Source organism: Fusarium solani (genome assembly GCF_023522795.1).
Source record: "Fusarium solani strain SB1 chromosome Unknown bctg00000001, whole genome shotgun sequence".
NCBI lineage: Eukaryota > Fungi > Ascomycota > Sordariomycetes > Hypocreales > Nectriaceae > Fusarium > Fusarium solani.
In genome coordinates, this window is record NW_027072156.1 from 4,350,791 (window position 1) to 4,364,456 (window position 13,666).

General features: G+C 49.2%; 6 protein-coding genes across 6 annotated transcripts; 2 read left to right on the top strand and 4 right to left on the bottom strand.

Annotated features, from left to right (window-relative positions):
• Positions 1-1,016: 1,016 nt before the first annotated feature.
• MRS44_003456 (uncharacterized protein) lies at positions 1,017-1,628 on the bottom strand (the record flags this gene model as incomplete). The annotated part of the gene is made up of 2 exons (XM_046268481.2): positions 1,017-1,204; positions 1,262-1,628. 2 exons carry the CDS (start codon positions 1,626-1,628, stop codon positions 1,017-1,019), a joined length of 555 nt encoding a protein of 184 aa, XP_046137572.2.
• Positions 1,629-2,247: 619 nt separating this feature from the next.
• MRS44_003457 (uncharacterized protein) lies at positions 2,248-3,433 on the top strand (the record flags this gene model as incomplete). The annotated part of the gene is made up of 2 exons (XM_046282985.2): positions 2,248-2,670; positions 2,729-3,433. The coding sequence occupies 2 exons, from the start codon at positions 2,248-2,250 to the stop codon at positions 3,431-3,433; spliced, it is 1,128 nt and encodes a 375-aa protein (XP_046137573.2).
• A 485-nt stretch (positions 3,434-3,918) lies between these two features.
• On the bottom strand, positions 3,919-5,310 carry MRS44_003458 (uncharacterized protein; the record flags this gene model as incomplete). The annotated part of the gene is made up of 5 exons (XM_065623221.1): positions 3,919-4,102; positions 4,153-4,499; positions 4,570-4,693; positions 4,746-5,132; positions 5,183-5,310. The coding sequence occupies 5 exons, from the start codon at positions 5,308-5,310 to the stop codon at positions 3,919-3,921; spliced, it is 1,170 nt and encodes a 389-aa protein (XP_065479293.1).
• Positions 5,311-5,866: 556 nt separating this feature from the next.
• On the top strand, positions 5,867-6,800 carry MRS44_003459 (uncharacterized protein; the record flags this gene model as incomplete). Its single annotated transcript, XM_046282987.2, has 2 exons — positions 5,867-6,132; positions 6,185-6,800. 2 exons carry the CDS (start codon positions 5,867-5,869, stop codon positions 6,798-6,800), a joined length of 882 nt encoding a protein of 293 aa, XP_046137575.1.
• Positions 6,801-7,257: 457 nt separating this feature from the next.
• MRS44_003460 (uncharacterized protein) lies at positions 7,258-10,647 on the bottom strand (the record flags this gene model as incomplete). Its single annotated transcript, XM_065623222.1, has 2 exons — positions 7,258-8,349; positions 9,337-10,647. 2 exons carry the CDS (start codon positions 10,645-10,647, stop codon positions 7,258-7,260), a joined length of 2,403 nt encoding a protein of 800 aa, XP_065479294.1.
• Positions 10,648-11,472: 825 nt separating this feature from the next.
• On the bottom strand, positions 11,473-12,577 carry MRS44_003461 (uncharacterized protein; the record flags this gene model as incomplete). The annotated part of the gene is made up of 2 exons (XM_046279356.2): positions 11,473-12,475; positions 12,528-12,577. 2 exons carry the CDS (start codon positions 12,575-12,577, stop codon positions 11,473-11,475), a joined length of 1,053 nt encoding a protein of 350 aa, XP_046137577.2.
• Between the last annotated feature and the right edge of the window lie 1,089 nt (positions 12,578-13,666).

Genomic DNA, 13,666 nt, shown 5'->3' on the forward strand with positions numbered 1-13,666 from the left:
GAGAGCTTGGATCGTTCGACGTACTTATACTGCACGATGGGGATGAGGGATGTTGGTGAGAGGACGCCTTGTTTAGGTGGGGATGTCAGACTCCTTTCCTTTTTGGGCAAAATCTTTGGCCAAGACATGCCAAGGGGGCGTTGTGCTTGGCACCGTCATTCAGCTGAGCGATGAAGGATTGCTGGGCTCTTACCGGCATTGAAGGAGACTTGGCTGCTTGAGTTTCGCCCAATAGACAGGTTAATCCAGTTCATGGCAGATAGTACGTGATCACAAATACAACTCTGGGTAGTATTTTGGCTTATATTATCTCATTGTCGCATAACTCAATTCTTTGCCCAGCCGGCTCAACTCACGGATCCCGTCTTATCTCTTACCCTGTTATCTCACATGAAGTCAATGCTGCCACATACCGAAGGAAACCAACCAACATGTTGCTGTGGGTAGAAGACTCAGCAATGGAGCTCGGCCTTGGCTACAACCTGACCTGGGCGTAAGCTGTGTACATGACAGCCCAAATCCTCACATCCATGATCCTCAGAAAACAATTCCATGCGCTGAGACCAAACGTTACCAAAGAAATCGCTCAAAAATAGAAAGGGTAAAAGATCCTTTCAGACAAAAAAAGAACAAGGAAAGTAGTAGCACAGTCAGATCATCGTCAAAAGTCCGTCCAGGCCAGGCAGAGCCAAGGACAGCCTGAACACATTGTAGGGTGAGCAAGCCAGTTGGGATTAACCAGCATTGGTACTTGTTTCCATCAGAATTCGAATGTTCCCTTTTCTCATCCGAAGTATAAGAAGTCCACGAACAACTCATCCAGCGAATGGCGTGACCCCTTCAACCTTGGGCAAGAGACGGGGCGTTGTGAAGAGAAAGCGTTGCTGGTAAGCGAACTATTCTAATATGGCGTGCTCATTGATTGCATCCTCGAAGCCGGGCGGGCTGATCTAGATCGCCCGCATAGAACAGATCGAATCGGCCCTGGTGCTCATTTATTCTGAATCTCACCCGACTCAGGCAGGGCTGGCTTCGCCCGCTGTGCCTGGGCCTTCTGCGACTGGATCTGGGTCCGCTGTTTCTGGGGCTGGTAAATCTTGATCCGCTTGCCCCGATGCTAGCGTTGCCGATGTTTCTGGCGTTTCTGATTCTGTTGTGTCTGTATCTGGCGGTGCTGTTTCTCCCGCTTCTAGGACGGGTAGATCTTAACACGAGCAAGTCAGCCACGGTCAGTTTAGTGAGAGCGGGATTAAATATTTACCCTTTGGGCCCTTCTTCTTCCTTGATTTCTTCTCCCTATTCAAGATGGACGTCCTATTCTTCCACCAAGTATGTATGGTAGCCTCTGGTATCTTAAAATGCTTCGCAGCATCTCTTTGGAACGGCTTTCTATAGCAATTGACCGACTTCCAACTATCGGGATCGTAGATAGTGTGGTTGAGAAGATACAAGAGAACTTCTTCCTTCCTTCTCTGTGAGTAGCTGTTCTCGATGCGCTGGATTGGCTTGGCTGGCTTGTAGACGCGCTCCGACAGGGGCTTTGGCTTTGGGCCTGGCTTCTTGCGCGCAGGCTTTACGACCAACTCCGTCGTAGTTGCGCTTGTTGTGCTTTTCTTGGCACGAGGCATTTTAAAGATAAACTATAAGAACAGCAACAGCATTAATAGCAAACATGAATTCATCAATGGGAGAAATGGCTCGGGGTAAAAGGGGTGAGACGGTGATAGGTAGTCAAAATTTGCGGGGAAAGACGTGGCTTTGAAGTTGGTGATGATAGCCTAGCCGAGGTTTTCCCCGACGCCACATTCATGACCCCTGAATGAATGAGACGCGCTGAAACGATGCAGCCAATAGGAAATTCACTTGTTGTTAGGCTCGGCCTTGTTGTTAAATTGGTTCTGAAGAATACGAGACTTGCAAACTAGGAGGCTAGGCGCTCCAGGTGGTGCGTTTCGGAAGCCCGAGTTAAAGAGACAAGATGCTGCTTCACGTGGTCAATCGATAGGGCTGATAATTACATCAGGAGGGCTCCATTATGTTAAATTTAAGGTGCTTATTAACCACTCGCCCTTGCCTATTTAATCTCAAGAAATATGGTCTTACCCGCACCCTAGTTGATGGACCCTACCGCTTACAAATCCATCCTCACTCTCCCCTTTCTGTTCTCTAACTGCATTCTTTGTTCGATAGTGGCACCTGAAAATAGTTGTTTCCTCTATCAGGGACCTGATTGCTCACAGGCCAAGAATGACAACCTCCAACGGAATACCAAGCACCTACACCACGCGATGGAACCCCCAGGCTCATCAACCTGCTACCCTTACCCTTACTCCCGGCTCCACGAGTTCGAGTGGCACTTCAGATCTCGTTCATCTTCGCAAGTACAACACCTCTTGCAACTCGTGTCGAAAATCGAGGGTCAAATGTTCAGGCGGTGTTCCTTGTCGACGATGTGTGGCGTCCTCAAATGCCTCCTCGTGCGTTTACAGCATCTCTCAGCGACGGGGTAAACGCAAAGCGAGCGGTGAACCATCATTCACGTCAGAATTCCCAATTCAAGCAGTGACTGGAAGTGGGAATCTGGGAGTCCATTCAATGTTTGGTTTCGCAACGCACAATGACCAAGTTAACAACGCTGAGGGCGTCTTGTCTGGCATCGATACCAACACGGTGAGTGAAACTTGTTGGGCCATTCATCGTGATGGATTTTGAGTACTGATTAAATCAGCTATTTCAAAGCAATGTATTTCAAGTTGATCCATCTTTGCTACCAAACAACACGATAGCGCTCACAAGCAACTCTCCGTCTCTCACTGATCTGATTGACTCTCTCGACACTCCACCTCCATCTTCCTCCTCTAGCCCGGGTCAAGGACAAAAGTGCCCGGACTCTTGCTACGCCTCTATCCACGACAAGGCAAACATTCTCAGCGATATCTTTAACGCACCAGGACAAACAAGTCTCGATGGAATCCTGCAGTTGCTGCAAGGTGTATTCCAACTCGCCACAAAATATCTCTCTTGTCCAAACTGCGACGCCGGCTGTCCCAGACTGATGAACCTTGCTATGCTTCACCAGCGGCAAGTCAATCTACTATGCGAGATTGCGAAAACCCCTAGTGTCCATCTCGGAAACAACACTCCGCGTGTTGAGCTAGGGACATTTCAGCCATCGAAGCAAGACGATCTCTCACTCAAGCAATTGATGCTACGGCACGCAACACGAGATGTGAAAGTCTTGGTGGAAAAGTTTCACCAAGGGGCTAGGGACTTTGAGGAAAGATATATTGCGGGCACATTGGAGTTGGGGGATGCTGGCAAGTTGAATTTGACGTGGCTTCTGGGTGTTGCTTCGAACCTCGAGAGACGGCTTCATTGCATCAAATTACTATTGGAAAAGGAAGATTGGGCTTCCGAGCTGATTCAATCATGAACAGGCAGAAGGGAAACATTTAATAAACTGTCCATACATAGACTCCAAATTCTTTGGAAGTGTGGTTTCTAACTCCACATCGAAGAATATGGCTCGTCTTGAGACAAGTAACTTTGGAGGATCCGTGATAGACCTAGACTTGTCCAAGTGAGGATGTTTAACTCGAATCAGTCAAATTTGACATCATACTTGTTCCGCAAGGCCTCTCCGTATCGCCAGAAAAGAAGAGGGGCAATAGAAACAACCATGGCAATGAAGCCAAGCAGAGAGTTTCCCTACAGAACTTGTCAGATGAATTCTTGAGATCTATACCCAACCAGGACTTGCCCATCCGTATCCAAGCGCCGAGTACAATGGCAGGCCCGCAATGGGGAGACAACCGCCCACGATGCTGCGGACGACACTCGTTGCCGCCAATGCACTTGCCGCATAAGTTGTAAAGGCGTCGACCATATATATCTGTGTAGGAAGCTTGAACAACTTAATTAGTTGATGGAGTTGTTGAGAGTGGTAGGTTGGCTCACAAACGAGAAGATGAGACCGGCTCCAGTGAATCCAGTGAAAATGATAGGGACGATCCAGTGAACTTTGTACTGAGCAGTCCACCCATACACAAACAAGCCGATCGGTAGCAAGGGTATACCCAATACGATTGGAAGGAGGCGGTATCTAACCGTCGTTAGTCAATCATTTTGCACTCGGCATCGAAATACACCCACTCCGGTTTCGACTGGCCATGCTTTTCGGTCAGATGGTCCTGTACCCAGTCGCTGAGCCATGAAAGCACGATTAGTGCAAGCATACATCCGATCCCAAGCCCTAGAAAAGCCAGGCCCAAAGTGTCGATGCCGAAGCCATATTGTTCAGGAAAGACAGTCGAGAAGGTGGTGAAGAGGAGATAAAGATAGCCATAGACAAGGGCGAGGTATAAGGAGAGGCCCGTAACAATAGGACTCCGTATCAACATGCGCATTGGTCTTGAGACAGCTCTCAGCAGAACATCGCTTGTGCTGGGCTTGCCCTCTTCAGCAACGACAACTTGTTGGGCAGCTTGTCTTGCCTTGTGCTTTTGAATCGTTGGAGCATGGCTTTCGGAGAGAAATACAAAGGTCCCAAGTGTCATCAGGCCTTTCTACATTGATCTGGTCAGATGATGGTTCAACGAGGGTGGGAGGAATTGGAAGACTTGCAACAATCGTCATGACCCAGAAGACCCATCTCCAACCAAGGCTCTTGGCGATGAAGCCTCCGATTACCGGTCTTGTGGCAAAGTTAGATGGTGATTTGAGAGACTCATGACTGATTCGCTTACCCGATTACGGGCCCAAGGAAGATGCCAGTGAAGAAAATGGACATGACAAATCCCCTCTTTGCCAAGGCAACTTGGTCAGCAATACTTCCTCCCCCAATGTTCATCGGCCCAGCCCCAAAGCTGCCAGCGATGAATCGAAACACAATGAAAGAAGCAATATCAGGGGCAAGAGCACTGCCAATTGAGAAGCCGAGTGTAACAAGGTTCGAGATGTTGAAGAGCAAACGTCGGCCGTATAGCTCGGATAGCGGCGATAGTAGAAGAGGACCAAACGCGAATCCTAGAACAAAGATTGACACAACAAGGGATGTCACTGGCCGTCTTGTTTCATGAAAATCGTCTTTCAGAAGTGGGACACCGGGAACAATGACGGAGGATTCCAGTGGACTGGGATATAGTGAGATGTTTGTCAGGCAAGCAGTTGAGCGTCTACTTACGTGATAAAGGCCAACATGGAAACAATGCCGAGGTTGATTGTCTTTTTCAGTTTGCTCCAATTTTGGGGGTTATCGGGGTCTTGATCCCAGGGCAAGGCATCGTCTTGTTGCTTTTCCGAGTCGGTCATTCTGGCGAGGTTGGAGACGACAAAGGGTTGAGGCTGATGCGCGAGGGAAATCGAGGTGGTGATGTAATCTGAAATATATTTCTTCAGATCTTTCAGTTCCAGATTTTTTATTTGATCTTCTATACCTTAGAACAACACTCACTCATCCAACCGATTGCCATGGGGAGGGTGGGCCGTCAACACCCTCGCTCAGCGAGAATTGCCCGATTTGGAAATATCTCCACCTCGCTCAGCGACGCTCTCCGAATCCATGGCACTCCTTGTTCCTTGACGACCTTACTCTGACAAATTAGCCGTCACATTCCTTTTGGCGAGAACTAATGCTCTGTAATACCGATTACGCCAATCTCCGCCTCGCTGAGCGAAAGTGCATTTGCATGATGAACAACGATAACGTTACTGACTCAAGCGTTGGTACTCGTCAGAGTGGGATGACAGATCCTGTCGCATACAAACCTGATATCTAAGATGCATATAAGACCAAGCATTCCCTTAATCGAGAGCGTCAGCACAAACATCTTTATCCAACTCACACAGCACCCCAACACCTTGCACCATGTCCAGCACCAGCACCCAAGTTCAACTCAGCGACGGAGCAAAGCTTCACGTCTGGCTTCTCGGTTCTGAAAACAAGACCAAGCCACTTGTTATTGTTCTTCACGGCGCCCCAGGACTGTCCAGCCACACATCGACCGAGTCCGCGTACAAGTTCCTTGCTGAGAAATTCCGTGTGCTTGTCTATGATGCTCGGGGCAGTGGTATTAGCGACATCAAAGGCCCCTTTACTGATGAGCGTTGGATCGCCGATATCGACGAGCTCAGGTAACTCATTCCTCTCTAGCCACTTTTGACTTCACTGACACAAGTTATGTAGGGAATGGGTGGGAGTAGAGACATTCATCCTGGCTGGATATTCCTACGGGGGGTTCCTTGCGCTGAGCTACGCCTTGGCCTTTCCCAATCGCCTCTCCGGTTTGATCCTACAGAACACATGGGCATGCGGACCCCTGGGAACCCATCGAGTCCTTGCCTCACTCTTGACTTCGAACCGCATCAACCCAGACCCCGCTCGACAGGCCAGGCTATGGTCTGGGAACGTCAGAGACAAGGAGGACGCCGAAAAAGGTCTTGCCGAGATCATCGCCATCTACACCCCTGAGAAGGACGAGCCATCATCTGAGCCACCCTCTTTCGACTCATTCGAGAGTACAGGCGGCGAGTCCCATCTGCACTGGGAGGTTCACAACGCGGCCTTTTCGTTCAGCCAGCCTCACTTCGACGTTCGAAACAGACTTGGAGAGATCAAAACTCCCACCTTGGTGGTTGTGGGAAGTCACGATGTCGTCTGTCCTCTGGAAGAGGCTGAGGATATTAGCAGGGGAATTCCCAACAGCGAGTTGGTTGTCTTTGATCACTCGGGACATAATCCGGCAGCTGATGAGCCGGAGAAGTTTCAAAAGGTTGTTTTCGGGTTCATGGAGAAGCTTTGATGGAGTCAGCTTTTTGTACATGTCATCAGCCCAGTTCAACACAACCTTTCCATGCCTAATTCATGTCACCATCTCCTCGCATTTTTTTCTCTCCCGCCCAGGATTTCACACCGGTATCAAATCCATAAGGAAAACATTCGAACGTTAGAAGTATCTATGAGGTAAAAAAGTCCGAAGATATAGGTAAGCTAGTGAGTATAGAAAAAAGTGCTCAGTGGCGCTTCGACGTCACAAGGAGCAAAACTCCGGTCCTTTAATCTATCCCAGTCAAGAATCCTTCGACCTTGTATCAACAAAAAGACCAATTATAATACTCAGTTTTGAATACAAAGGTCCCGTTCTTTGCCCACTCTTGACATCCTTGTTGAAAGGTATCCTTCTGCCGGTCCGGCCAGTCTTTCGGTTGCCATATCATGTCGAACTGCACCATTTGAAGCCTCTGGTCGTGGGGAAGTTCTCAGTACGTTGACGAGATATACGTCATCAAGGCATTGTTTGCCTTTGAAAATGTCTCCCTCTTGTACCAATAGATGTGGAGTTTTCGGAGTGATGGTGACATGATACCTATCAAAGCTTGTTTGCCGATCCTTTTGAGGTGTTGATAGAGGCTGTGCTCGGATTTCCCCACCCTAATCTTCAACTCTTCTAGATTGGTGAATGTTTTCAAAAGCTCAACATTGTCATGCGTGCAAGACATGTCGAGCTCGAGTCGCCGCAGAGTGTCCTTCCGCTGTGTCAATACCTCCAAGATTTCAGGGGCAGTGGCACAGTCAAAGTTCCGCCCATCGTAGTCTAGCCGAGGAATTGCGAATTTCTCAAGGTGCGGGACCAGAGAGATTAGATTCTCAAAGTCTTTTCGTGGCATATGAAACTCGTAGAGCCGAAGGGTACGGAGGGACTGGAATGATAGCGGCTCGCCAACACCAGAAGCGACGGGGCAATAGACAGTCAAAGATTCAAGTTCCTCCAAAGAATCAATGAAGGCCCCATACCCGTTCCAGGAAAGATCCATCATTGTCATATTATTGGTATAGAGGGCATTTGCAGGATCCCCCAGGCATAGATGCTTCAGGTTCGGCAGGAGGGCGCGATCCTGGATGACAGCATCACGCCTCAGAAACTTAAATCCTGCCCTGTCATACTTTCCGACATCATCAAGACGCTCGAGATTCGGCGCTTGGAGCAGAATTATTGCTGCAAGGAGATCCTCGCGCGCAATCGCTAGCTGGTCGTGGAGTAGATAGCGGCTGAGCTTGGTGATAGTTTCCGGCAGCCATCCCTTCACAACGTCCGTTGGCGCACAGATTCTTCCGAACGATGATAGGTCAGCCCATCGAAGGTCCTTGGCCAGTTCTGGGTTGTTGGAGATGGTACGACAGAATTGAGCGATGACCTTGTGATATGTTTGGCCGTACCCAAAGTGGTGGTGAAGCACCCGCTGAGCAAAAGGCTTGATGGACTTGCACACGAGTGATAGGGCAAGGAGAGGGTTGCGAGGGTTGTCAAATCCCCACCATTCTGGTGGCGGCCCTTCCTTGTACCATTTGCCCTAGCAGTGCTCGCAGAAGAGTTCACAAATCTGGAAAAGCGTCTCGGGAGGGGGAGATCTTGAAGACCCATGTTGGCGATAACGGAGCGTTTGCGATGTAATGATATGCGTTGCAATGCAAGATATTAGATGGGATAGATAGAGTTGCTGTGGTGTCGATAGGTGTTTGGTTCATGCTCTGCACAAAAACATATACTCGCCCGAGATGATATGCTCGTGGTAGGCGCCCGAGCTCACGATTAACAACAGCCTAGACAAAGCTTCAAGAGTCAAATAGACTTTTGTGTGTGTGTGTGTGAACTTGGTGACGCTTCCGAGAGAGGCCATCAGCCGCAATAACTATCTAACTACTGGTGCAGTTATCCCATCAAGGGGAGGGCTTCAACTATGACAAAGAACGCAATATCAACACATCATAGCATCATACCCCAATGCTAAGACAGTGGCTTCTTTTTTTAGTCTTTTCTACTGCCTGCAGTAGAAGACTCAGCCACAATAACAAAGAACACATTTATTGACACACGCCAGCTCAAAGAGATATCTTGCTGTGGCGATGTGGTGTAGCCCAATTGGCGGCTTTTGATCAAAGAAAAGACATTGATCTGTGGTCCTCGCTATCGTAGCTAGTGGCCCTCTTTGTTCTTTGAGTAATATTCTTTCAATGCCGATGTTCTATTCTTGGCTCCCGTCCTAGGTTATTATAAGTTCTTAAAGATGCTTTGATTAAGTTGAAATTTTATGCAATGCTTTCCTTATACACTAAGATGACAGAAACTTTAAAACTGTGTGAAGTAGTTGGCTTGAGCAAGGGATGTGTCGTATGATGAATATGCCTTCAAATGGCTTCATTTTTCTTTTCATTTCTTGCAATAACTAAAGTGATGGAATCTAGATTCACAAACGTTACTAGTCCCTGCAACCCTCTTCATCCACTTTGCCCTCTCCGGATCCCCAATCCCCCATATCATACCAAGCAAACCTTCTCACGCTAAACACAACAGTCCCATGTTTGGCCCACTCCTGACATCCCAATTCAAGGAGTTGCTTGAAAGGACTGTACTGCCGAGCTGGTTCTTCATAGACGTCAAAGTACACTTGCTTCAGCTTCTGCTCTCCCGACGACTCTCTGTACGTTGACGAGATGTACGTCATCAAAGCCTCACCGGCCAAGGCCAGACCTGTGTAGGCTGATATGACATGGAGCTTCTCCAGCGATGGTGGCAGTGCCCTCACCAGAGCTTGGCTGTCGAGACGATGTAATTCCGACTGGGCTTCGAGAGCAGGTCCTGCCCAGATCTTCAGCTCCTCCAGATTATCTAGCTCCCTTAGAGCGTGAATGTCATCAGTAGTACATGAAGCATCGAGCATAACACGCCGCAGGGTATCCCTCCTCAGCGTCAAAACCTCGCAGATATCGGAGACAGAGGCTGTATCTCCCCTAAACATGGCGGGTAGACCAAAGTAAAAATGTGCGAATTCTTGAAGCATTGGTGTACACGAGATTAGTCTCTCAAGCTCGTCTCGGCGCATCAAAAAGTCACCGAGCCGAAGGACACGCAGGTGTTGAAATAAAACCCGTTCGTCAGGACTCGAAAACACCGGACAGTAGATAGCCAATGTGTGAAGCTTCGGCAAGGAACTAAGCAGATACCCAAGGCCCCACGAGGAGAGATCTTGGCCGAGCCTGTCATATTCCCCCAAAGAGGAGATCCAATCTCCCAGCCAGACGCTGCTCAGATTCTGCGGGAGTGCGCCATCACGGACCACGGTCCCGGCGTCCCAATCCAGCATGCAGAGGCATGCCCCCTCATTCTTACCGTCGTCGTCGATGCGTTCCAGATTTGGAGCTTGGAGCAGAATGAGTGGCGAAATAGCGCAGTTGGGGCAGTCCTCCTGCAAGGCTTGTGCATCGAGAGCCATGTGGTGACTAAACTTTTCCAAAGCATCCGGTAGCCAACCTTGGATTACGTCCCTGTCTATCTTTGTCCCGGATACTGAGAGATTAGCCCATCGGAGGCATTTGCCAAGCTCTGAGTTATCGGAGATGGTACGGCAGAACCTAACGAGGTCATCAGGCTCCCTATCCTTGTCTACGTAGCCAAAATGATGGTGAAGTACCCGCTGAGCGATGGCTCCTATCTTCCTATTGACGAGCGATAGGTCGAGGAGAGCGTGGCGAGAGGAGTCCCTTCGCCACCAGTCTGGTCTAGGAATCTTCAGGTGCTTTTCCTGGCAATGCTGGCAGAACTCTTCACAGATCTGGAGGAGGATTTCGGCACTGAACTCTGTGAGATTCATGGTGGCGACGATCTAGATGTATGTGGTATGATAGGTCGTATCGTGGAGAGAGAAGCAAGTGAAAACAAGACCTTGTCAGAGAATTTGAGTCGGGAGTAGATGCTGCAATGTCCGAAGATGTTTTATTTCAGTACTTCACTGGAAACTATATACTGAGTTGCCGTGCGAACTTGGTATGAACACCAACCCGCACAATGCTTCAGTTGTCAGGAGAGAAGTTCACTATAGCTATTTTATTGGATGAAGTTGGCAGCTTTTAGTGAACGAATTCGCTCAGTCCCTTCATTGGGCAATATTCTGGAAAAGACGATGTTGTGTTCTTTGCTCCCGTGTCTGTCATCCCAATCTCTTTCAGGGGAAAGGCGCACAAACCAACAGTCCCAAAAGGGCCTTGAGCTATGGAGAGGCTCTTTCCAGTTGGGCGGTTACCTTGAGACTGCCAATTACACATAAAAATGAATCACCTCAAAAATGAGCCCAGGAAGAGCTTCTCGGTAGTTGTTAATTGACTGTCCCGAAGAGACGCTGACTAGGATCACGCTATTTCCAGCCTGGCAGCTATCTTTCGACTGCTAGTTACGCCTAAAAAAGAAACGCCTCAAAATGAGTGGCTTCAAATGAGAGCCTCGAGGTGGTTGTCAACTGCCTGAGTGAAGCAAAGGAAAAGGAATAAGATAAGAGTAGTAGATAAAAAGACGAAATACAATATTGACATCCATATAATACAGACAAGAAACCTTCCACTTCTCAAGAAACCAATAATTAGCAACTTTACGCCCTCAAAACCAGCAAAATCAAGCACGTCCTGGGGTATCATGTAACTTTTCAACTCCTCGGGCCAGAAATATCCCAAACCTCAACAACGCCGTCCATCCTACCAAGCACCAAAGTCGTCCCGTCCTCCGAAAAAGCACCCGACATTACCAGTTCCTCCGTGGTCCTCTCAAATTCAACAGTTCCCGTCGCAACATCCATGATGTCGAAGCCCTCTTCGGTTCTGCAGAGCATGTAGCGACAGTCGGATGAGATAGCCAGCGGCCAGCCTTCGAAGCGGCGCACAGAGTTGAGATTGTAAGAGGTTAGGTCGTTGGCTAGTGGCATCCAGATGTGCACGCTCGTTCCCCAGATTGAGACGATTCGGCGACCGTCGGGGCTGACGGCCAGAGCTCGCGGGTTGGTTGAGCCGTCAATCTCCAGACGGCGGATGGTCTTGCATGTGACCGGGTTGGTGATTCGAAGAGTTCCGTCGCGAGAGATGGTGACCAAGCTGTGGTCGGGCATGAAAGCAGCGTGCGTAACAGTGTCGATGTGGCTCAGAACTCTTCCGACTCGGTGTCCGTTCTTTACATCCCAGACACCAATGCGGTCTCTGCCCTCTCCGACAGCAATGACTCTCCCATCGTGGCTCCAAGCAACCGGTTCGCCATTTGCCTCCTTGAGTTCTCCAGTAGTCTTTCCCGTCGTAAAGTCCCGTAGGAGAACGGTGCTAGAGTGGTGAAAGTCCACTCCTCCGGGAAGCTGAACGATCCAATCCCGGATAGTAGCCAAGCCAGCAGTGTGCGGCGCAAAGACGGCGTGAGAGCCGCTCGTCTGCGAGTAGCCCCGCTGGGTCTTGATGTCAAACACATCAATCCAAGACTGAGAGGTCTGTGCGGCCATGTAAATGGCAAAGGCTGCTGAGCTGCATGGCGAAAGGCCAACTGAGGTGATCTCGCCCTTGCTACAGGTGCGGCGGAAACGGAGGGAGAGTTTCAGCTGGGATGAGGAACTGCCCGGGTCGCCGCTATCGACCGGGGTTGTCGGCGAAGCTGGAGCAGATGATTGTCCCCTGTAGTAGTGTTAGTGGGTGCATCTCCTACCCGGGACCGGCATTGACTTACATGGTGTTGGTGTTGGAAGATCGATTTGTGGATCTTAGATGGAACTTCATGAGCGTTTGGATAAAAGTGGAAAGTAGTTAATTGTGGATGAAAGCCAATTGAGTTCAAGGTTGTTTCTTTGTTCTGTATGTTGGAGGGTTGTTTGTACAATGCCTGAAAAAACTGGCAGCAGCCTCATCTTAAACTAACACGAAGCCGTGAATCACGACCCTGTAAGTCGAGTCACAAACAAACCCACTCTCGTGTGGATTACCAACCGCACCCTTGGGCTGTCGGCGAGTCCCAAAAGAGGATGCTAAAAGACAGGATGCCACCATGGCTGGGCGCCGTGATGTTGATTGAGACTCCAATTCACGCCTGTCGAGGCCTGCAACGTGAGTCACCCGCCGTTCTGCTCGCTGCAGGCTTCGGCGAGTCAGAATTGGGGATAGCGGCAGATGACATGGGGGGCTCCGGTTCGGGGGATGTGGAGGGTTGAGCTGGGGTATGGGATGGGTCGAAGAATACGAATATGTCAGCACGAGACCATGAATAGTTCTTGGCGTTGATAAATGCGCATTCTCAAGGTTTTTCCCTTCTGGGCGGTTTTCTCTCGCCCTCATTCAATCCCATGCGTAAGCATAAAAAGGTTAATAAGCAGAAATGTTGCGTTATTATCCGCTGTGTATGTTCCTTGGCTAGCCGGGTAGAGCCCCTAGGTAGCAATCTACTGCTGTTTGGACCCTCGATAAATGCGCATTCTTGTCAGAGCAATCTTGGAACCATGTTACATGGCGATTGGCGAGAGTTGCGTAGCCGTTTGGCGAGGAGGATCAGTGTGTAGCAATGGGTCCAACAGTGTGGTGAAAGAGGTAGCAGAGCCTGGTCATGATCCATTATGAAACAGCCTGTTAGTGCATGCGAGTTCGCTGTGTCTCAAAGCACGAATTGCCTCTTTTGCAGGGTAGGTAGCGAATTGCTCATCGGGGAAAACACCATCAATGGACTAACCCACCACGCTACAAACGCACCTCTCAACAGGATTGGAAATCAATTGTTATACCATGGAAGCATATTCAATTTGTCATTCAATTCGTCATGTAAGAGAGGGCAACTCGTGCAATTCTAAACACAAAGTCGTCATCCTCGTGAACCTATCA